The sequence below is a fragment of the Gekko japonicus genome, unplaced genomic scaffold (assembly GCF_001447785.1).
Source record: "Gekko japonicus isolate JY-2015 unplaced genomic scaffold, Gekko_japonicus_V1.1 scaffold2533, whole genome shotgun sequence".
In the NCBI taxonomy this organism is placed as follows: domain Eukaryota; kingdom Metazoa; phylum Chordata; class Lepidosauria; order Squamata; family Gekkonidae; genus Gekko; species Gekko japonicus.
Genome location: NW_015168730.1, coordinates 189,050 through 213,143, shown reverse-complemented (window position 1 = coordinate 213,143; position 24,094 = coordinate 189,050). Strand labels below are relative to the sequence as shown.

The following is a 24,094-nucleotide window of genomic DNA, read 5'->3' as shown; positions in this document are numbered from 1 at the left end:
TATTAATTAGCCAGGTTTTGACCCACAAGAGGACTTGTCCTTTTATCCCGTGACTATTGAGCTTACTTATGTGCCTTTGATGAGGAACTTTATCAAAAGCTTTCTGGAAGTCAAGGTAAACAACATCTATTGCATCCCCCTTGTCCACATGTTTGTTCACTCCCTCAATGAACACTAACAGGTTAGTGAGACAAGATCTTCCCTTACAGAACCCATGCTGAGTCTGCCTCAATGGGTTTTGTTCATCTATGTGCCTACTAATTCTTTCCTTAATAATGGTTTCCACCAATTTACCCGGTATCGACGTCAGACTGACTGGCCTGTAATTTCACGGATCTCCTCTGGAACCCTTTTTAAAGATGGGAGTGACATTAGCTACCTTCCAGTCCTCAGGAATGGAGGCAGATTTTAGTGAAAGATTGCATATTTTTGTCAGGAGATCCACAAGTTCACATCTGAGTTCTTTCAGAACTCTCGGAACTACAGCTTTCTCCAGATTGCAGAGATCAGTTCCCCTTAGGCTTGCCATTTCCCAGGTTGGAGTGGGGGTTCCTCCAGTTTTTGGGGCTTCAGCCCACTCCCGGCCAGCAGGGGAAACCCTGCCCCAAACAGCCACATCTCCGCATGACTCCCCAATATGATGACATCACCCGGAAGCGATCATACCGGGGGCATCACACAAGGACACACTAGTTTGAGGGCAAAACTCTATGATTTTAAGATGGGTTTCACTTCCAGGTGATGTCATCACAACAGGGACATCCCGGAATGCCCCCAGATCCCCCTGCTGGAGCGACAAGGGGACCTGGCAACCCTAATTTCCCTGGAGAAAATTGAGGCTTTGGAAGGTGGACTCTATGGCAGTGTACCCCACTGAGGTCCCTGTCTTCTCCAGGCTCCACCTCAAATCTCTAGGAGTTTCCCAAACTAGATCTGGGAACACTATCCCCCCCCCCATTCCCCTCCAGTAGCCAGGGGTGACCTAGCAACCCAAGGCACAAAAGGCAGCAGTTTTGAGAAGGGAGGTGGGAATGCATGTGCAGAAGTGTAGCAGTTGAGCTGGTAAAGCAATCAAAGCCTTATTTCCCTGGGATGCAAATAAATAATGTTTCATCTATTTATAATCTACAAGACAGACATGGGATCAGAGCCATTAAAAACCTGGCAACCTGGTCCCTGGCAATGAACCTGAGATTCACACGAAGACCCATACTTTCCGCTATTCCAGTATGTTCACCAGGAGATCTGCATTTGGCACAAAGGGTGCAAGGTATGGGCTTGCAAGCTCCCTTTGGAGAACAGCGTGTCCAAGCGCCGATCTTCAGTGCTGCAAGTTTCTCTGATTATAAAATCTGGTGCTCTTTTGAACTTTACTGGATGCTCTTCTTTCACTCGAGGGATTGGAGTTGTATTTGAGCCAGCCTTAAAATTGGTTTGTCTGCTGTAGTGGATGACCGTATCAGCGTGTGTCAACTAGAGGCCCATGCAACACCATCTGTTTTTGCAGCAAATACAGTTTGCCATTATGAAATAAATAAGCCTGAACAAATCTATAATGGCTCAGTATCATTATGTTCAGTGCTTTTGCTGAACCTTGGTTTTATGATTTCAGGGAATTTCTGGTTTTCCTCCTTTTTAAGAAATAAATAAATGGTTGTCTTGCTACATTGAGCTGTTTTACATGCATCTGATTACGCTGTAAAATATTTCAGGGCTACTCCAAAATTATTCTTCTGGCTAAGGGCTTTGCTTGGCGGAATAATACAAGTTTATTATTGTCCACTATCTACCAGAGATTTATTGCTGAACTGAAATGGACCACAGGAGGGCCCAAGAAACTGAAGCCAAGTGCAAAAATGAGATTATTTTTTTTACAGGACTTGGATGAAGAGCTGAGCTGAAAGAACAGCAAGCAGTGATTTCTTTAGCAGTGTTGTGCAGTTGGATCCCCAAGTGGACATTGGGATGTAGGAGCATGTCCTTTCCTTGGTTTTGCATGTTTGTTTGCTTTGCTTGTCAACCTGTTTTGTTTTGCTCCTTTTTGTTGCTGTTGTTGCCAGGTTGTTAGTTTTCAGAATGTGACTTTACATCATTTTGCTACCTGGCACAAAACTACAATGGGAAAAATCCATTGCAGAGAAATAGAAAAGGTAGGGTTCCCAAGTCTGTTTCGCTCAGTGGCGGGGGGGTCCTGGACGGCGTCTTGAGCGTGCGCGCGCCACATGCACGTCAGCCGGAGGTGACGTGATGACGCCGGGCATGCTGGGGGCAGGGCCACAGCCATCTGAGGGGAGGTGACATGATGACGCTGGGCACGCTGGGGGCGGGGCCACAGCCATCAGAGGGGAAAACATAGAGTTTTCCCCTCAGATGGCTGTGGCCCCGCCCCCAGCATGCCCGGCATCATCACGTCACCTCTGGCTGATGTGCACGCCAGGGTGGGGTTCCCCCCGGGGCCCGATTCCGCGGTGGCGGAAATCGGGCCTCCAAAGCGGGGGGTTATCCGCCCCCTAGGGGGACTTGGCAGCCCTAAGAAAAGGGCATGAAAGTAAAGACTCATCAGTTTGGTCTGTGAAAGACAGAAGCAGAGTCAAAACAGAAGTAATTTTTTTTTCGTTGAAACATGTGGCTGTGAATTTTGGGAACATCACTTGACTGTCATCACACATGAACACACATGAAGCTGCCTTATGCTGAATCAATCAGTCTATCAAAGTCAGTGTTGTCTACTTAGACTGCCAGGAACTCTCCAGAGTCTCAGATAGAGGTATTTCCCATCACCTACTGCCTGGGCCTTTTAACTGATGATGCTGGGTATTGAATCTGGGACCTTCTGCATGCAAAGCAGATGTTCTTCCACTGAGCCACAGCCCCTCCTCGGAGCATGTCTGTGAATGGAAAGATTTCTACCTGTGGAGCATAACATTTTAGCCTCCCCTCCCCTGACTTTCTTGCCTTCCCCTCTCCAACCTGTTTTTTTCCCCTTAGCTGAATTTATACCTGCATCTGACTCTAGTAAAACTTTCTTCTGATTGTACTGTTAACATTGAGGTCCCATGCCGTGTTATCCAGTTTCATTCTTCTCCTTAAATTATGAGGAGCCAGAGGTCATTTCGGGGGGGAACGCGGGGGAACGCAGTTCCCCTGGGTGAGGTGCAGGGGGTGGGGCACATGATGAAGCCCCGCCCCCTGCTTCCGGCTGCCCCGCTTCCAACCCTCATTCAGCCAGGAGGAGGCAGGAGAAGAGGGAGGGTAAGTTGCTTCCTCCTCGCCTCTCCCCACCCCTGCCTGCCTGGGGCCAGGGAGGGCCTTGGCGGGGCTTCCTCGCACTCCCGCTGGCCTTGCAGGTCCACTGCCGGGCCCCTGATGTCAGGGGGTGTGGCATATGCTAATGAGTTATGCTAATGAGTTCCCCTAGCTCTTTTTCTACGAAATGACCCCTGTGAGGAGCCATTGTTGTGTAGTGGTGAGATTATGAGGATCTGGGAGAGCCAGGTTCAAAACTCCAGTCTGCTGTGACCTTGGGTCAAGTCGCTCTCTCTTGATGTAACCTACCACACAAGTTTGTTGTTGGAGGGATGGAGGAGGAAAGAGCCATGTTGAAAGCTGTTTTCAGTGCCCACGGTGGAGAAAAGCGAGGTATGAATACTTGAATAAATAAAATAAAGCAAGAGGTAGAGTCAGAGATGAAATTAAGTACTTCAGATTTTCAATGTGCGTGTGTAAAGTTCCATCAAGTCACAGCCGATTTATGACAGCCAGAGCAAGGAGCCTTCAGGGCAAGTGAGAAGTGAAGGTGGTTTGCCATTGCCTCCTCCTGCAGAGCCTTCCTTGGTGGTCCCCCTTCAAAGTACTCACCTTGCTTAGCTTCCGAGATCTGACGAGAGTGGGCTATACCATGCTGCCTTCTCTCCCCAAATTTCCAGTTGCCATTTCCTTTTTTTGATTGCTATGGAAGATTTTTACATTCTGGCTAAACTGAGGTTAGATCCTGAGGTTAAGTAGGTCTTGTACTATCTGTATGGAATGTTTTTTATGCAGATCTTACGAAAAAATTAGAGCTGAGGCCATGTGAAGATTAATGGAAGAATATAGAAGGATGACATTAGAAGGATGAGAAGCACTGTAGTTCCATTAACTTTTTGCTTTTTTATGATGCTGTGGGAAACTGAAATTACTCCTTTATTGCCATGGCCATTTCTGGAACTGCTCAGTTTATTTGTGCTCTAAATGCAGCAGAGATGTATTGATACCACTTTTTAATACTTGTGGTAGAACTTGGGTAAACATTGCCAACTGGATGGGACATTCATCACCAAACCACTTGTGTGCCGCATTAGTGTTGTAAAATCTGAAGACCATAAATATCTGGAAGGTTTATAGGACACTGATGAATATGTTTGTCTAGCCGCATTTAAGAACAGCCATAATCAAAGGGAGATATTATATGAAAATGTGTGCAAATCTAGGCTCAGAACTGCCATGTGTGGGAAGAAATAATCCTTTGTCTAAACTCAACTTGCTTGCAGCTTGCAGTAGTTCACCAAGCTTCAAGGAAGTACGTCCAGATGGGAATTTTATCATGGTCCAGACCAGTTTGTTGAGACAAATGAAGATTAGCTTGGACACAAAAAAGGAGAAAATACTCCTAATGCACAAGGGTCACTGAGAACAAATTCTGGTGGTGGTGGAAAGTGCAATCAAGTCACAGCCAAGTGACAAACAGAGGTGATTTACCATTGTCTGCCTCTGCACCCCTGGACTTTCTTAATGGTCTCCCATACAAGTACTAACCATGGCTAACCCTTAGCTTCTGAGATCTGATGAGATCAGGTTAGCCAGATCAGGGCAAGAGCAAATTGTGAGAACAGGCAAACTTTTGTTTATTTTTTCAGATTCTTTACTCATTTATTTGAAAAGCACCTTTTCATAGACCTCACCCAAAACAAGCATTGGTGAAATTAGATTACATATTTATATGTTACTTTTCCTGTATCAGTAATGGTCAAGATAGTTTGCTGTTGATGTTAACAACATCTAATTATACTACTGCTACCCTAGAAACTCAGTCCAGGTGACTTCAAAAGTCACTGTAGATGTTTTGCAAGTTAATCCGGAAGGCTGGTTGTTACTGCCAATGGCCTGCCTCATTGATGGAGAAATTAGCAGGGGAGGCCAGAGGGGTATCAGGAATCACACACCAGTTTATACCAAGGTCCAGTACAGTAGGAAGACTCCACATTTGAAGAGTAAATTAAATAGTTTTTATTGAAGAATTTATCAAGTTACAAGCACATTAAGCATTCAAAAAGAGCAAGCAACACAGAACTAAGAAAGCAGAGGTGAAGAGAATAGTGCCAACGGCCAGCATTATGCACTATGGGAAGGACCAAAGAAGAGACTTTGGGGGTGTACTCAAAGTATAGGCACTGTCTCGTGTGCACACCTTGGTGGTCATGTGCGTGGATGGATATAGACATTGGAATACAATGCAGACCAATAGGAGGTCTTGAGGGGCTTGTCCCAGGTGAAGACAAAAGATTACCTCGAACAATCAGTGTCAGGAGGAGCAAGACCTAGGTGTGACCAATGAAGTTTTAGGGGGACAGAGTCTTAGGGGATTAGTCAGGTGCTGGATGACTGTACTGGAGCTGGTTGAATGGATTTGATGACCACTGACTGTCCTACCAGGGCAGGTTGAATAGGTTCCCAGTTTTAGACAAAAGTTGGGAGATGAGTCCCTGATTAGCCTCAGGAAGGATCACGAAACATTTGGTTTATCTCGGTATTATGAGGGATGGAGCAGGAAGGACAGTTGTGGACAGGGGTCTTGTTGTAGAAAAAGAGCTGCCGGAGCTCATTAGCATAACTCATTAGCATAACTTATTTGCATATGCCACGCCCCCTGACCATACCGGAAGTGACATAAGGCCACACCCCCTGACATCACCGGAAGTGTGTCAGAAGGCCCGGCTACTTACCCTCCTGCTTCATCCTCATTCCCAAACGGAATGAGGATCGAAGCAGAGGGCGGGGTAAAGAAGGGGGCGGGGCTTCACCACGTGACCGCCCCGCCCCCTAGAGGTTCTCTTCCGGAGCTCCGTACCTGAGAGCTCCCCCCCGACTAGAGCCCTGGTTGTGGAGATATTTTCACATAGACATAGGTGCATACAAAAGGACTAGGTGAAGTTCTGGAGACAGAAGGGCTATTCGCCAGGTGGCCTCTGAATAGCCTTTAGAAATGTAGATCCTTTACCTGGTGAAACTCATTGTTTCATATGCATACCTTTCTGGGTGGAGGGGGAAGGCTGGAGGTTTGCTCTGTGGGCTGCCTTGTGCCACCTGAAAATGGAGACCCTTTTCCTGACTTTGTGGGTCTCTGGTTCAGATTAGAAGTGGGGTGTCCTGTTATTTAGGGCTACCTGCAAGTAAGGCAGTGTCTCTGGGCTACAAGGTGGAGTTTAGACTGGAGTAACTCTTCGTAGCATTGCACTGTAGGACTATGATGACATAAAGCATCATAGTATCATTGTAAATTAGAAACCTCTATTGGTATGGCTCATAATAACCTTTTTGTAGACAAAGGAGCCAACTTTCCATTGCAAGAATGAAAAAGAGGCATCAAGAGACTCGTGCCCTGATTCAGATACTAATTCATGTACACATAAATCTATGGCATAAAAAGAAGCTTCCGTGCCTTTCATGGAAGTGCTGATCCAAGCTATATGACTATGGACCGGTTTTCTCCATTCTAGTGAATGGGGATCCTAATTTATGCACTGCAGATGAGCCATCTTTGACATGCATTGGATCGTCTTCCTGATTCAGCGTCTTCTGGGACAAACCAGATCTTTCCCACCATCATGCCCACCCTTGTTAAATTTATGAGGGGAAAAGAGCCTGAGATGAAGAGACATAGTATTTTACTGCTGTGAATTATTTCCGGCCTCTGAATCTAAAGTGGGGTCTGCCTTCCTTCTCTGGTAGAATACGTGCTTGGAATGTAGAACTTTGACAGTTTCTTGTCTGGAATCATCACTTAAAGGGTTTTGGGAGATCGAAACCAGAAGCAACATCTTTAATACTGGTTGCACGTTAATTTTTGTTGAGATGCAACATTGTTTTGTTTTGTTTTCTTCAGTGTATTTTCAAGTGTTCTCTGAAATGTCATGGATTTTTATCCATGCCCTGGAACTGAATCACAGAGTCCTGTGCAGAAGCCCCTAAATCCTGATTAATTATGCTGGTTTTGTATGGCTTGGTTTGAGCTGTGATTTGTATCTAGGACAAGGTTGAAAAAGCAGAGTAAAGCTTTGGGATTCATCATAAGTTGACAACTCTAGGTTTCCCCCCCCCCCACCTAGTAGTAATGAGACTGGACCAGGCTATTGCGTCCATTAAACAGAGGGTGTTAGATACTGAACAGCAATGTGATATTAGCAGAGCACCAATTTTTTTGCTCCAGACAACACCAGATCTATTGTAGCTCTGGCAGCCTACCTTTCATCTCTAGAGTCTCCTACCCATCACAGTGCATTTTCTCTAGGTAGGTGGCATGTAGCTCCCTCTGCGGTGTTTTAGAAGAGATATAGAAAGACTCCTGTGTTAGAGAGGGTTTGTCCTTGTGGTGCTGGTGTTGTTGAAACAAACAAATATGTTCTCCTGCCAGTTCTATCAGGAAATACGTGTTAAGTTTATTCTCCCTCTATGCAGAAGGTTCCCAGTCTGCTGTGACTCAGAGTTTTTAAGGAAGCTTCTTATGGGCGTTAATTTGCAGACTACAGCTTCTTCTGCAAGGTTTTTTGCAGCTGCCTGTGAAATTCGCAAACATATTCTATGCAGTACATAAATAATAAATCATGTTATATAGCCCATATATTTATTTATTGGTTTATGATTCATTAACTTATAATTCTGGCATACAGTGTATTGTGATTTGTGCTTGTTGTTGACTGTCTTAATTAACTAACTAACTAACATTGTATCATCTCTTTAGATCTTGAGCAAAAGGGTCTCCTTTGGTCAAAGAGACAAGGCAGGGAAATAAGTCAGACTAAGACTTTGGAGAACTTTTGCCAAGAGCTCTGGGTTAGCTAACTAAATGACCTAACTCAATATGAGGCAGCTGTTGGAGCTGATCTTGCTGGAGCTTGGAAGCTAAGCAGGGTTGGCCATGGTTAGTAGTTGGATGGGAAACACCAAAGAAGGTTGGGGTGCCTATGCAGAGGAAGGCAATGGCAAGTCACTTTTGCTCATTTCTGGCTTTGGAAACCACATGGTCGCCATGAATTGGTTGTGGCTTGATGGCATGCTATTATTATTATGAATTGCCACAGCCAGGTATTTGACTGGTAGATGGCGTTCTGCAAGTTCAGATCTAACCAAGTTCTTGGGAATTCCAGAGGTATCTTCTCAGGATTCTTGCTGTTCCAAACACCACTGTCTTCTGGAGCTGAGCTGGTGTGATTTGCTAAATGCCCAGAGTGTCCAGGTGCTTTTTGAGACTTCTAGGTGCTGGTCCAAGGGCTCCAGTGACAATTGGCATGATGGTAACTTTCTTCTCCCAAAAGCACTCTAACTTTGTATGTAGGTCCTGGTGTTTTGTGATCTTCTCCTTTCTTTTCTATTCTGCTGTCTCCTGGGACTGCAATGTCAACGATCCAAACCCTATTTCTCATTTTTTTTCCTACAGTTGTGATATTAGGGGTGTTATGCTTCAGGTGTTTATCTGTTTGTAATCAGAAGTCCCAAAGAATCTTTCTTTCATCATTCTCCATTATTTCATCTGGGTTGTGTCCCCATAAATTTCTTGCAAAGATCCCAGGGCAACATAGCTGCAGCTCTATTGTGACGTTCTTTATAGGCAGTTTGAGCAATTTTACTGCAGGCACTGACCATGTCGTTGACTGTTTCATACTTTGTCTTGCAAAGTCGACATTTGCTGTCATCACTGCTCTTGTGCAGCTAGAATGAGTCCTTCTGTTTCTATCTGCAAGTGCCCATTTTGAAGTCACTTCCAGGTGTTTTCATTATCAACTTTATTCTCTATGTCTTTCCGATATTGCCCATGCAATGCTTTTCCTTCCAGCTGTCAACGTGAGTTTTAATTGCAATCTTTTTGTAATCTTCTTTGGCTTCTGTAACCATAAACAAGTCTGCCCTGTATACCTCAACTAGAAGCTTCTCTTTGCTTTTCTTAGTGTAGTCATTCAATGCTTGTTTTTCTTCTTCAATTGCTTCTACCACTTTCAGGAGTCCTCTTCTACCTAATTGTTTTGGTAAGCAGAGATGATCAACATCACTTCTAGGGTGTAGTGAGTGATGCATCATCATGTGAGTTTTGCGATCTGTTGCTTCTAATTCTGCTTGTTTCCAGTCAATAATGCCAGCTGTGTATTTTAGAACTGGGACTGCCCACATGTTAATTTCCTTTACTGTGTTGCCTCCATTTAATTTAAAACAGCTGTTTAGGATGGCACTTTTAATTCCTGACATAGTGCAATAGGAAAAATATCAGTATTTTGATCGTAGCTATGTGATTATATAATGGAAGATAGGTTCTTTCCCACAGGAGAAACTTGCACTTAAATTGCACATACATTTCGATTTCCACAAGGCAGTGTTCTGCCAGTGGTGATCCTTACTGAAAATAAGGGTATTTGAACCACTAAAAGTATCTGGATTAGAAGCAACAAATTTTGCAAATCACATTCTCCTACAGCTGTGTTTACTTTAGTGATTACATGTTAAAATAAACACCGTTTATTTGTATGTGTGATCCCACATACATTTGTGAACATTCAGATAAATGTACTCTATGTGTTTACTGAAATATCATTTTGCAGACTGAACATGTGTGGCACCCCCTTTTTCTAAACTGGTTGTTAACTCTGAATCTGATTGTTAACTCTGAATCCTTTTAGATGGGTGTGAGTTTCAACACAGGTAATGCCAATGGCCCAGGCTCTATGAAAATAAGGGGGTTTAATATATGGGGTTGGGGAGGATAGACAAGGGTTAAAATCCTTGCTTAGCCATGAAGCTCGCCAAGTGGCCTTGGACTTGCTCTTTCAATTTGACCTCTTCATAAGCAACACTCCATAAATGTTCATAATAATACTTAATTCTTATCCTAGAGTTGCAACTACAGTTGATAGCCCATGTACACCATCTATATCGCCAGCATGAACAGGAAGAGGTTTTTCCATTTGCCGGACCCTCTTCTGGATCTGTGCTGGCCCTCATTGTAGAGATTGTCATGCATCTGAAACATTCCATTGGTCCAAAATGCAGAGACCCGTATATTGTATCTGTGGAAAGGTGTTCATTAACTGCCCATCTGTTTCTGAGTGCAGTTCAAAGTTCTGGTTCTTGTCTTTAAGGCCTAAACTGCTTAGGACAAAAGTACTTGAAGAACAGCCTCTGGCAAGAGTCTTACTAGGGAGGAGATCAGCTGGAAAGAGAGGTGGAGAAGCTTGGGGCAACAGAGAGACAGAAATGGCAATGAATGACATTATTTCTGGCCAAAAGAACTAATGCAACACAGTGACATCACTTCCAGTTTTTGGCCGGAAATGAAGTTGCTGCACATACAACACTGCTTGTCCCCCTGTGAGGCTCTGCTGCCCCCAGGTGGACTCCTCACCCTCCGTTGCTTCCCCAGACAAAAGTGGGATGAGGAGGAGGTCCTCACTCGAGCCTCAGGACTGGGAAAGAGAGGGGGTTCTGGCACCCTGGTCGTCTTCCTTTCCTGGACTGCCTCACTCTGGCCTTCTCTCTCACCTTCTGGCTGTCATTATTGCGCTGGCGGGCAGGGAACGGCACGGAAAGTCCAAAACACCGTCCGAGGTCAGGCCACCAGATAAGACAGAGTAACGTCAGCAGAGTCCAAAATACCAAGTCAAAACGCAGTCTAGGGTTACCAGAGATTGTATGCAGAGTTCAGAAATCAAAAGCCGTTCGTCAAAAGTCAGGATACACAGTCCGTAGTCAGGGAGCCGGAGAAACAACGTTACGCAAGCCAAAGTCAGGAGCTGAGAAGTCAGGATGAAAACCAGGAGACAGGAATGCAGGATCCGGGGTGCAGCGAGTTGTCTATGAGACTAGTTGCCAGCACGAGTTGGGGATCTGAGAGAACTACCTAAAAAGCCTGTTCCACTTATTAGCCAATTACCGGCCACTAACAGGGTCCTGGCTCCGGTCAGTACTCTGGGCTTAGAGGACGCTGACCTCACATGTGTGCCTCCTTACAACGGGTTGCCATGTCCTGCCGCCTCTGTTCTCGCAAATGAGCCACTGGTGGGGGGGAATCAGGAGGCATGGTGCTTGTTCTTGGCTCTGCCAGTGCGGCTCCAGGTGTAAACTCTCCTGGTATCTGGTGCTCATCCTCCGCAGGACTAAGGTCTGGTGATTCAAGGGGTACAGGGAGCTCACCCTCGGACGTTGAGGGCGCAGAATCCCCGGGGTCAGGGTCCACAGGGTCGGGCTGCACTGCGGGCATGACACTGACAGCCCAGTCCCTTCTTTCCCTCCTGGTCGGGCGTGGTGCCTTTCCTTTCATGGGACTCCTTGGCTCCACCTTCACCTGGCCTGGATCAAATCCTCTTCCACCTGCTTCACCCAGGAAGCCATAAAAGGAAAGGGAAGACTCTGCTGCTTGATTCTCTGCCCTGCTCCTTCCCCTTGCTGCTCTTACCCTCTCCCATCCCATCGTTCTCCAAGTCCAGGCTTGAGCTTGCCTTTGGGCTACACCCTTCTCCACTGCTTCCTCACTTCCAGCCTTGTTCTTGGCTGGGTTGGAGCACTCTGCCAAGATCCCAGCCACTCCCCTCTCCCAGCCCTTCTTGCATAGATGAGTCAGGTCTGCAGTTCAGGCAGCCAGGGCGGGGTCAAGTTGGGGCCAGGCAATTCCCAACACCTCCCACTGCTGAATTTACTGGCAAAAGGCAATGGGTTGCAGTAGCAGGCAACCCTACACCTTCCTGCCTCCCAATGAACTGTCCAATGCAGCAGTTAAGAGTGGCTCAGACCTAGTGATTTCAGCTCTTTTTGTATTTGTCTAGTAGGCTTTCTGCTGTAGCGGAGAGCCTCAAAGAATAAAAAAGAAAAGAAAAGTGAAGACCTGCACAGCAAATGCTAACAGAAGTTTTTCAGTGGTATGCCTCACCTTTAGAATACTCTCCTGCTGGCACTTATCTTGCCTTTCTTTTAGGTACCAGCCCAAATAGTTATCTATCTTCAAGCTTTTATTTACAAAATCTCATCTTTTTTTTAGCTGCCTTTTGCTTGAGTAGTGTTCTATGGATATTCTTAGGCTGTTTGTTATGTGTTTTATGCTATTTTTATCCCTCTCGCTTGTTTGTAGTGGCCTTTTAAAATATTGATAGCTTATGTTGTTGTTTTTATTATTTTATAGAATTGTTTTTACTTGTGTGACTTGCCTCAAGCAGGTCACTGTAGAAGCAGCATGAAAATTCTTTAAATAAATCAATAAATGCTGCTGAGCAAGTTTTTTGGCACTTAATATTCTTGTAGGATAAGGAATGAGTATGTTGATTGACATTGCAGTTTTTAAAAGTTGTTGAATATTGTATGGTTTTAAAATATTGTTGTCAGGCACTAGTACTGGACGGAGGCTGAGAAAAATGTCATAAAAATAAATAGAAATAGGCAGGTTCAAATCGCAGTTGACCATGGATTCATTCTATGGCCCTGAATTGCATTTACCAAGCACTTCACATATATCTTACCTGTAAGGCCAGTATTATTATTCCTGAATTATGTATTGAGAGAGGGAGTTGGTGTGTCTAGACTCTAAGGCCACCTCAAGAGTTTGTGACTGAGACAAGATTTAGAACTATGATTTCTGGTCCACTATAATTTTGCACAAGGAAAAGTGCTACAGATTGATGGTTGAATGTTAGTTTTGAAAGGGATCACCTATAATGAATGCACTTTGGCTTGTAGTTGGTTTGGGCTTAGATTAGCTTGTTTTCAGATCAAGTTCCCTCTACAGGTCTCATAATGCTAACAATGATGTCATTGGAAACAGGATGAGGCCTGAATGCCTCACGAGCCTCCTCCCTGTCTGCTGCCCATAAAATGTATTGGTGGCAGCAGTAGCTTTAAGTTCTAGAATGCTGCAGAAAGAGCAACGAAAGAACCAGGATTCCAAGGAATGGTATTTGGCCCCCCAGGAGTTTTAAGATCTTAGTAATAGCCCTAAAGCCTTGGAAACTTGGCATTTCCCAAGGGTCATGGCTCCTGATCACTACCACAGCAGGTTTTTAATTGCCACCACAACTGCCATTGGTATTCCGCAGGAAAGGGAAGGTGGTGGCTATGGTGGTGAAAAGGGCTAACTATGTGCTGAGCAGGAACTTCAGACAGGAACTTTCCAAAATGCAGACATTCACAGTCTGAACTCTCCAATACTGAAATGCTCCCACATTTCTGTTAATAATCTTGAAGACCTTTATTTGAAAATTTTACTTTGCAGAATATTGGGGCTTCTTTTAATATGACTATGGAGATGTTAGATCCACTGCCACTTATCTGCTTCCACTAACAGGTTGATACCTTGCGAAATCTTGTGAGGAAGGTTTCTAATATGTCTTTCCATGACTCTTTTTTGGAGTAGGAGCTACAGAGGTATGGTCAAGAGAATTCTCCCTGGAGCTTCTGAAATCTTGGGAATACTACAGAAAGGGGACAAGGTGGAACCACTCCCAAAGAAACATTAGAAGGGGGCATTCCAAAGTACAGAAGGACATTCATGCTAGCATGCCAAATGCCCTACCTTCAGCGGTGATGTCAAGAAGATTTAATGGGATTTCATACTCAGATTGACTCTGAAATTGTGGCAGCAGTAAAATTGACTCTGTGGATCATGTTTTGCTTGATTGTCCCAAATTTTCAGCTCTAAGAGATGAACTGATCTCCCCTTTACTTAATAAGGACTTCCTCTCTCCAGAAGCAAAATTGTCCTGGTTACTTAGAGATGAAGACAAACAAGCTACTCTGAGTGTGGCAACATTTCTAGCAGCTGTTGTCAAATCACATGACAACTTTTGCAGTAGCAACCTTTAAATTCTTCCATGTTTTCCTGTGGAACAAGCTTTATTGTGGGATGAGGGTTTGCTGTTTATGTAGGGTTGCCAAGTCCTAATTTAGCCGCAGCAGGGGACTCCCGGATGAGTTTTCCCTCGGATGACCGCGGCCCCGCCCCTGGTGCCCCTGGCGCACCCGGCGTGGCTGCGTCACTTCCGGGCGACGTGCTGACGCTGGGCACATCCCGTGCTTTGGGGGTGGGGTTCCCCCCAGGGCCTGATCCGCTGCCGGCGGGGAACAGGCCTCTGGGGCGGGGGTTTCCCCGCCCCCCGGTGGGACTTGGCAAGCCTATGTTTATGACTCCAGTTGCAAAAACATTAAAGACAATAAATAAAAAGAAGGAGCCATTAGTGTTTGGTTTCTGAATGCTAGTAGGGTAGGTGACAGGTGAGCCTTTGTTATTCCCTCCCCCTTGACACCTGCCTGGCGCCTGCCTTACGGTCATTTGGGCAGCAGGCCAACATTTTACTCTTTGTCCAGGGTTTTAATTGAAGTTTTATCCCATCCTTTTAAAGTGGTTATTTTATATTCCCCATGCTGCTGTTTTTTATGACTATTGCTGTTACAGAGTATTGAGACAAGGCAGCTCTTTTTAAAATAACATGCTTCTTTATTGAATTTCTGAACCAAAGACACAGGCTCAACAGGAACCAATTTATACTTGTAGAAACCACACGCGCCTTAAGCAACAACCATTACCAAGTAGGCAGCTAGGATCCTTCGTGTGCATGAACCATTTATAAAGTAACTATTGATGGTGCAGCTATTGGATTATAAGCAACAAATATGATTGGTCATTACCGGCAACACAGCCAATAGTCTTGAAGGCCTTTGGAGCCTTTGCTCAGACCCAAGCTCCATCAGTACATAACAGCTGTTACTGCTTTTAATGTCCTCCATAACAACTTCTTGCTGTTCTTATGTTGCTTATGAGCTTTATGTCCCTTCAAGGAAGTTTTATCAGCAAAGCTATGGCTTTTAAAAGTTTTTATCTTTTTATGTTTGTTTTTTTACTTTGTGAGCCACTTCAAACAGGTCTCTAGAAAGGTATCCTATACATTTCCCAAACCAACCAACCAATATTATGTAATACTGAGGACTGTCAACAAAACCTTCATATCCCTATTTTTGTAATTATGATGCAAAATTTCACAATGTGTGTTATGGCTGCCAGACCCCTGGTTTGGTGGGGGTCACCTGTTTTTTGGGGGGTTCAACCCACCGCCGGCCAGCTGGCTGGTGGGGGAAGCCCCACCCCTAAGCCCCAACACCGGCAGCCACACCTCTCCCTTCTCTCTTGAGAAAGAGGAGGGAGAGGGGCAGCTGCGGGTCACACGCCCAATCTCCACTCAGAGATTAGGCAGGCAGGGGCCTTGAGCTGCATGCACTTAAACAGAGCCCCTTTAAGTGCAAGCAGCCGATGGGAAGGGGCCCCGTTCACCCAATCTCCAAGTGGAGATTGGGTGCACAAGGCCCTCCAGCTGCCTGCACTTAAAAGGAGCTCCTTTAAGTGCAGGGAGCTCATTTAAATGAAGAGAAAGGGCCCCACACGCCTGATCTCTGAGCGGAGATTGGGTGCACAAAGCCCTCCGGCTGCCCGTACTTAAAGGGAGCCCCTTTAAGTGCAGGCAGCCAGCGGGAAAGGGCCCCGTGTGCCCGATCTCTGAGCAGCAATACCACTCGGAGATCGGGTAGGGGGGACCCTCTGAGTACAGCTTGCAGCTGGTGGGACTATCCCCAGGGGGGCGGGGCTTGGAACCAGAATGTCCCCGATGTGATGTCATCATGTTGGGGATGCCCTGCCCTGCCCTCCCAGAATGCCCCCCCCCGAAGTCCCCCGCTGGGGATGAAGATGGACCTGGCAACCCTAATGTGTGATTATCATAGCAACATGAGAGATAGCATGCACACCAGCACAATAGTGGCTCAGTCAAAGGTGTGCAGAAGATTTATATTTTTTTCCTAGTGATCGATGACAATGCTCAGAAAATTGATCTGGCTTAAAATTAATAGCAGGAGAACCATTTATTTCTATATTAACCTTTTGCTTAGCTGAAGCCTGCTTGAGACCCTGGCACCATCTAAATACAAGAGTATGGCCCTGGTCACACAGGAGGTTTTGCCCCGCAAGAGGGATGGATCGGGGGCGCATCAAACAGGCGGAATCACACCGCAACATCTGGGAAGCAGAACGCACCCGTCCCCGATCTGTCCTTTCCGGGTGAAACCGCGCATCAAAAAAAACCCTAGAAAAGAGTACTACCTACCTGAAGCTCCGCAGCAAGGGCGGCCGTGGGATCACTGGCACGCCTGTCTTCCGCAGCATTCGAGGCTCCTGGCCAAACTGTGCATGCGCACACATGCGCAGCTGGCTGCCTCACTCTCCGTTCCATGGCTCCCCCCCCCGGCATCTGATCGTGTCGGAGAGCAACTGCGCGGCAGCTCGAGGGATCTGTCTGATCCCGCCGCCGCGTGTCTATTTTTCTGCGGCTCAGAAAAGCCACGCTTTGGCCATGCTTCCCCCCCCCCATGTGACCAGGGCCAACGTCTTCCAATAGAATTAACTAGCCTAAGCTACTCTTTTTAACCACAGTAAGAAAGAATAACTCATATATTTATAAGCATATGTCAGAAGCCAGTCTCTCATGTCCAGAGTTTCAGTTACCCTTTTAATCATTAGTGTTTGGGTGGTTTCTATAAAGATCATTCAGTGAATACCAAATGACAAAAAAGTAGACTACCCCTAATGCAGAATCTTCTGGAATGTTTATTAAACAATGATATTCAACCCCATGACAGTTTTATTTCTGAGAATGTTATAGCTTTATTACATAGTCGCTGAGTAATCCCATATTGCTGAAAACCCAGATTCAGTATAATGAGTGTTTACAGAAAGCAGATGCTGCTGAATTTAATGGTAAAAGCATCCACACTATTAAGTAGGCAGCCTTGCAAGGAAATTGAAATCAAAACAGTGGGTTTAGACTAGACCTATGAAGTGAGAAAGAAAGGAGGCCTAATGAGCTATTGTGGACTATGGACGTTTGGGAGGGGCCATGGCTCAGTGGTAGAGCATCTGCTTGGCCTGTAGAAGGTACCAGGTTCAATCTTTGGCCCCTCCAGACCCTGAAGAGCCTCTAGCAGTCTGAGTAGACATTACTGATGTTTATGGACCACACGTTTGCCAACTCTGGGTTGGAAAATTCCTGGAGATTTGTGGGTGAATCCTGGGGAATGCAACATTTGGGGAGGAGAGGGGTCTCAGCAGGGTATAAACCACCTGGAACCACCAGGAAAGGTGGGGTCTAAATGTTTTAATAAAATACATAAATATAATGTCATAGATTCCACTCTCCAGAGCAGCCAATCACAGACATCTGGAGATCAGTTGTAATTCCTGGAGATCTCCAGCCCCCATCTGGAGGTTGGCAATCCTAGAGGACCAATGGTAGGCAGTTTTCACATGTGTTCGTGTGTGTGATGCTTTACTTTTAGAGCCCTTTTCAGGCACAGAAGGGAATCAGGTGTTTCATCATACCCACAGAACGGATATGTAATTTTTGTCTTTGTGACCAGTGAGTGATGTGAAACTTCTAGCTTGGCCAGATTTGGTATGAATTGTGGATATTTATTTGCTTGTCTGTAGAGATAATTATATCCTGCTTTTCTCCCCAATGGGTACTCAAACCAGCTTACAACATCATTCTTCCCTCTTCCATTTTATCTTCACAACAACAGTCCTGTGAGGTAGGTTAGGCTAAGAGAAGATCACCCAGCAATCCTCATGGCACTCAGCAGTCTGTAAAACCTCCTGGATCCTAACCTGCCACTCTGACATTGCATCATACTTGCTTGCAGAATCACTTGCCTGGCTCCATGGCCTCCCCAAAATGAATAGTGTCCAGCCTATTTTGGCAGCCAAGACATATTTCATTTTCCCAGACCCCTAGCATGTACAGTTTCCAGCTAAGCACTCACAACCAACGGAAGGGGAATGGGGAAATTCCGATTACCATCACTACAGCAGTATGATATCACTAAGAGCACTTCCATCATGACCCTGGAAGTGACATTACTGTGTTGGGGGTTTGCTCTAGGATTTCACTGAAACTCTATAGTTTTTCTGATGGTGGTTTTCCCAGCATTTCCCCTCACACTAATGAGCAGTGGGTCAGGGCTGTCAGCAGCAGGGGTTTGTTGGGAGCTTCCATCCCTACTTGTATTGGATCTGTTCCTGCTTCTGCTGGATGTCAGGAGAACAAATGTGTGGACTATTGAATGTTCTGATGTAGAGTGCAGGAAGGCCTTAGTTCAAAAGTAATAGTCTACAGAGTTCAAGCACACTCAGTACATCACTAAATATGGAGGCAATTTGGTGGCAGAGGAGAGGTTAAAGTAGAACTCTATCAAGAGACATCCTTATCCTGTAGGACTGCAGTTTAAAGGTCTGAACTCCAGATATGGCACAGCAGGTAATGGATCCTCTCCTCTCTCTGGATTTTGCCTCATTTGGAAGTACTTGACCAGGCACTGGGAGGGCAGAAGTTAGTTGACTGACACCTTTTTCTGACATTATATTCAGGTGTATTGAAAACTTCCCAAACACATGAAGATTCTCCTGACCAGTGTTCCCTCTAAGCTGAGTTAGTGTGAGCTAGCTCACAGTTTTTTAGCCTCCGGCTCACACATTTTTGTCTCAGCTCAGGAAGGAGGGCTCCAGAGCAAGCTAATCTATGCAGGAGCCAAATCACTCACTCACAACTTTCATGCCAGTAGCTCACAAAGTACAATTTTTGCTCACAAGACTCCACAGTTTAGAGGGAACATTGCTCCTGACTCATACAGTCTCCATGTGTTCTGAACAGGGACAGCATGTGTCTTTTGCACAGCTTCAGTATGCACAGCCACAGCAGGGGTGTAGCCAGGATTTTTAAAGTGGGGGGGGGCACGGAGCAGGCGGGGAGGATGAAAACCAAGAGACACGGGGTGCTGGATTGACCATCCATTATCACCACCACTTTGCTTCTTTTCCGTGCCCCATCCGGTGGTATCCTGTCTGGCGGTGTCCCATCTGGTGGTGTGGGAATGGACAGTGGGGCTGGCCAATGAGGTCATGGGGTGAGGGCAGGGGCGGGATTCCAGCAGGCAGGCTCGGTGATGGCAATGGCACAGCGCATTGTGGCTGCACATAGCAGCATTAAAAAAATAAGGATTTTTCGGGGGGTCTGGGCTGGATGGGAAGTCAGGGGGCCTTGGCAATAAGTCAGGGGGCCAGGCCCCAAAAGGCCCCACTGTAGCTACAGGCCTGAGCTACAGTGTGTGCAAACGAACTGTTGGAGTTTTCAGGGTTCATGTTCATGTGTAGCAAAGACATTACATATGTAGCAAAGCCATTTTGTGCTTTCAAAATATGCACATTCTATTGTTCAGAGAAGGTTCAAATCTTGGGTGACCTTGGGCCAGTCACATTCTCAGCCTGACCTTCCACATAGGGTTGTTGTGAGGATAAAACAGAGGAGGGAAGAATGATGTTGTAACTATGTGAACCACTTTGGGTTCCCATTGGAGAAAAGGGCAGGGTATAAGTGAAGTAAATAAACCACATCTTACTTTTTGTGAAGCCAAGATGTGTGCTGTCATCTTGTCCTTCCTGACTATTTGACACTTTCAGTATATTACACTGTTGTTTGGACACCGCAGGTCCAAAATTACCACATCCCAAAATCAGCAGAATAACCTTGACCTGATTCGAGCACATTTTAAGCCAATTCCAATTGATCAAACCAGACTTGGTGAATATTAAATAGGAAACAAGTCCAATTCATTGCCAGAAAGGATAATAAAACAACCACAATAAACCTTAACTACAGTATATTCTGCCCTGGAGTGAGGACCTCACTGAGCAGTTTCATCAAGGCCTAGCATCAATGGCTGGCTAATAACAGAAACATTTATTCAGGTTCTGTTGGTTCCTTTCCCTTCCCATCCTCCAAATCCTTGTGTTGTTTTTATGAGAAAACTGAGGAAGGTAAAATGTGCGTGACCTACATGGCCCAGTGAAATCTCCCTTGAAGACAAGATTATTTTAGTTCCCTCATTTTATCCATCACTGTAGTTATAGGTCCCCTGACTCATTGCACAGAATTGTGAAATCCCGGTAGAAACAGACAGCTGTAGCTTTTCCTGGCAAAGTGAACATAGGCAGCACAAAATGGAAGGAAAAGCTCAGTTTTTAATGCATTTCTTTCAGGGCCATCAAATCATCCAGTAGCAAGTTCATAAATATTTGGACTGATTTGTATGAAAGGGCCTTTGGCCTGCCAAACAGCATTAAGAGTATTGAGCCTCATGGGCAAGGGTTGTAAGGTTTCCGATTTAATAGTTGCATTCATCTGGTGGCTGCAGTTCTTTTCCAAGCTGGGAAAAAAAATTAGGCTTTAATGATCTGGATTTAGAAAGCATTTCTCATGGAGGAATAGGCCCCAGCAACACATTGCTTAAGATTTGTAGGAGATGTACATGAACAATCACATGTATTACTTTCCTGACCTCAGCCAGTGCAATTCATCAGCATCTTGCAGTCTGGCATCTGACCCTTTGATAGAGATCACATGAAAGGAATCTGTGGTATTAATCATGGCCTGTGTATGTCTCCCTGCTTGCTCCCTCAGTCCTCCCCCAGAGCCAGTTTGGTGTAGTGGTTAAGTGCGCGGACTCTAATCTGGGAGAACTGGGTTTGATTCCCCACTCCTCCACTTGCACCTGGCTGGATGACCTTGGGCAAGCCATAGTTCTGATCAGAGCTGTTCTTGGAAAAAAAGAACAGTTTATGTCAAGAGCTCTCTCAGCCCCACCTACCTCACAGGGTGTCTGTTGTGGGGAGGGGAAGGGGAAGGAGTTTGTCAGCCGCTCTGAGACACCTTTGGGTAGTGAAGTTGTTGTTCAGTCACACAGTTGAGTCCGACTCTTCGCAACCCCATGGACCAGATCACGCCAGGCCTTCCTGTCTTCCACCGTCCTCTGAAGTTTGCTCAATTTCATGTTCGTTGCATCTATGACACTGTCTAACCATCTCATCCTTTGCCGTCCCCATCTTCTTTGACCTTCAATCTTTCCCAGTAGTGAAGGGCGGGGTATAAATCCATTCTCTTCTTCTTCTTCTTCTTCTTCTTCTTCTTCTTCTTCTTCTTCAGACAAAGCATCTCTGAACTGGACTGCCTGTTGCTCACTTTTCACAAGAAAAAGTTCTGGCAGTTAAGGATGAGCTGCTGTGTCTCTTTCTAATTGCATCGGCACCCAAAACGAAGATTGGAGACCTCAGATATATAGGTTACACTAGGCTGTATTAGTGGTCAATCTACTTCAACATAACTCTGAAGCCCTAAAGTTTAGTGTGGGTTACCCACCCTGGCTTTATACTTAGCCAGATAAGGTGGCCATGCCCCCTCCCAGCCACCATTAGGGGTTTTAGGGTTGCCAGATCCAGGTTGGGACATGTCTGGAGATTTGAGGGTAGAGTCTGTGGAGGACAGGGGCCTCAGTGGCATACAAAGACATAGAGTCCACCCTCCTAAGCATCCATTTTCTCCAGGAGAATTGATCTCTGTAGTCCGAAGATGAGTTGTAATTCCAGGGAAGTCCCCAGGTTCCACCTGGAGGCTAGCATCCCTAAGCATTAGCACTGGCTTCATTCATCCTCACCTGAAAATAAAAGTGTCATTCCTCATCTCCCCATACATGCTACTTTAACTACTAAGGTTTTGCTTAAACATGGTAGCCTACGTTGTACTTCTCAGATTCAAGAGCTCACTTGGCACTGCATGTTAGAAATCTCTGCAGTGGAGTTCATAGTGCCAGATCTTTGAAGTTCAGGATTAGCTGATCGGGAAGCTGCTCGTCTGGTCCCCAAATTTAGCTGTTGCACATATTTGTACCTGACATCTCTCTTTTTTTAAAAAAAGTCTCCCTTCTCAACTCAATGTATTTAAATAACCCTCATTTCAGTAAATAACACATGCCACAGTGCATAGGGTCACGGTCTGCAAATTCACTTTAATAGGCTGTAAACGCCAAACATGAAAACGAGCAAAAGCATCTTTTACATCTGCAAACACTCCAAATATGCTGGCATCTAGTCAACAACCTTTATCTGTTCTTCACTTCAGCAGTCACTTAGGTCTCCTGTCACTTGATGGTCCTGCAGCCTAAATGAGTTGACTATGTTCCTAACTGCAACCTTTAACATCAGAGGTGGGAATTACTCACAGAGTGGTTTCACTTTCTTCTTCCAATGTAGATAGGCTTTATATATGCCGTATATTAAGAATCAACTCAAGTTGGTCATTCATAGCTCGGTGAGCAAATATTGGCTGTAAAATCCAACTTCTATTGAGCTTCTTCAGAGAAACCAGGGACCTCTGAATAGCTTAAATCATTTTAAACCCTAACTCTGCCAGGAAGTTAACAGTGAAGGAAAAAGTAATTAAAAAGTGAGTTGTATCCAACTTTTCTTATGCAAGTGGAAGACACTTTGGCTTTCACCAAAAGGGAGGAGCAATGTCTACTGATTCTCCCTTTCTGCTGCAGGTTTCCATGCCATATCCAGTATCATTCTTGAGGATCCCGAGGAGAGGTTTTTCGGAAGGGAAGGTGTAATGTATTCAGATGCTGCCATGAATGCATTAAGATTGAAGTCCAAGACTAATGCGACCAATCAGGTTCAAATGTATATAAGCGGGAAAGATTCTGATTGGTCCTTATTCGCTCAACCTGATAGGTTGATAACTGTATAGTGGGTGTGGCTACATTAGCCCGGAATGTTTAAATACCGAGCAGCTGCAATGGAAAAGCTGTTCGGGCTATCAGAAGTTGTACCGTGTTAGAGAAGTGATCGTCGAGCTGAAATAAACCTGAGTTTTGCTGAAATCACTCTCTGACTATTTTTTTAAGCACCGGGCTTAACAGAAGGACACAGATGGCTGCCAACTCAAGGTTGGGAAATTCCTGGAGATTTGGGGATGGAGCCTGAGGAAGGCAGGGTTTAGGGAGGGGATACAATGCCATAGAGTGGACCCTCCAAAGCAGCCATTTTCTCCGGGGGAAACTGATCTCTGTAGTCTGGAGATGTTGTAATTCTGGGAGATCTCCAGATCCCACCTGGAGGTTGGTTGGCAGCCCTATTATTGTTCTGTGGACCCAAGACCCAACCATCTGTGAATGTAGACACCGAAGGGTATGATGAGCCTATACAGCAGTCTGAGTTCTGCAAACATTTCTACACCAATCTGTGTTTTCAGTTTTCAGTGTTTTTTCTTCTTCTAGAAGGCGGTCAGAATCACAAAATTGCGATGAGATCTCTCCCCGCATGTTCCCCCAAGGGCACTACGGTCGGGGAATCAAAATCTCCTGGACATTCCAGGCCCCAGAAACATCAAATGTGCGGTTACCAGGTCTAGGGCGTTCTCGGTGGCGACTCCTACCTGGTAGAATGAGCTCCCAGAAGTGATCCGGGCCCTGCGGGACTTGGTGCAATTCTGCAGGGCCTGTAAAATGGAGCTCTTCCACCAGACTTTCGAGTAGGAGCCACCGCCACCACCATCATTACACCATCATCATTATGTCACCATCGTCACCATCTTTCTATCTACGCCCCCCTCATTAGTCCCGCAAATTGACCATCTTCAGAGCAGGAACTATTGGGGGTGCGAGACGTTCCTGGCAGAGGTCAATGCTGTATGGACGTATATTGTTGCTGCTATATTTATTGTTACTACTGTGGCTTGTTGCTAATAATTTTAGAATCCAATCTTGAACTTTTATAGTTAAATACTTTTGGAGCACCGTAAAGTAAATTTTAGTGAAATTGTACTTATTGTATTTTATATTATTCTGTACTGTTTTAATGTTTTAACTTGGGCATTCGTGCCCCTTGTGAGCTGCCCTGAGCCTTCGGGGAGGGTGGGGTATAAATTTAAAGATAAATAAA

The 24,094-nt window shown here is 45.4% G+C and overlaps 1 protein-coding gene across 1 annotated transcript in view; it reads left to right on the top strand.

Moving 5' to 3' along the window:
- Nucleotides 1-3,578: 3,578 nt before the first annotated feature.
- The window catches only part of LOC107114159 (angiopoietin-1-like), a 116,871-nt gene continuing 96,355 nt past the window's right edge, over nt 3,579-24,094 (top strand). Inside the window, exons 1-3 of the mRNA XM_015415597.1 lie at nt 3,579-3,639; nt 10,137-10,306; nt 12,066-12,155. Coding sequence (XP_015271083.1) covers nt 3,579-3,639; nt 10,137-10,306; nt 12,066-12,155 — 321 coding nt within the window. The remainder of the gene's footprint in view (nt 3,640-10,136; nt 10,307-12,065; nt 12,156-24,094) is intronic.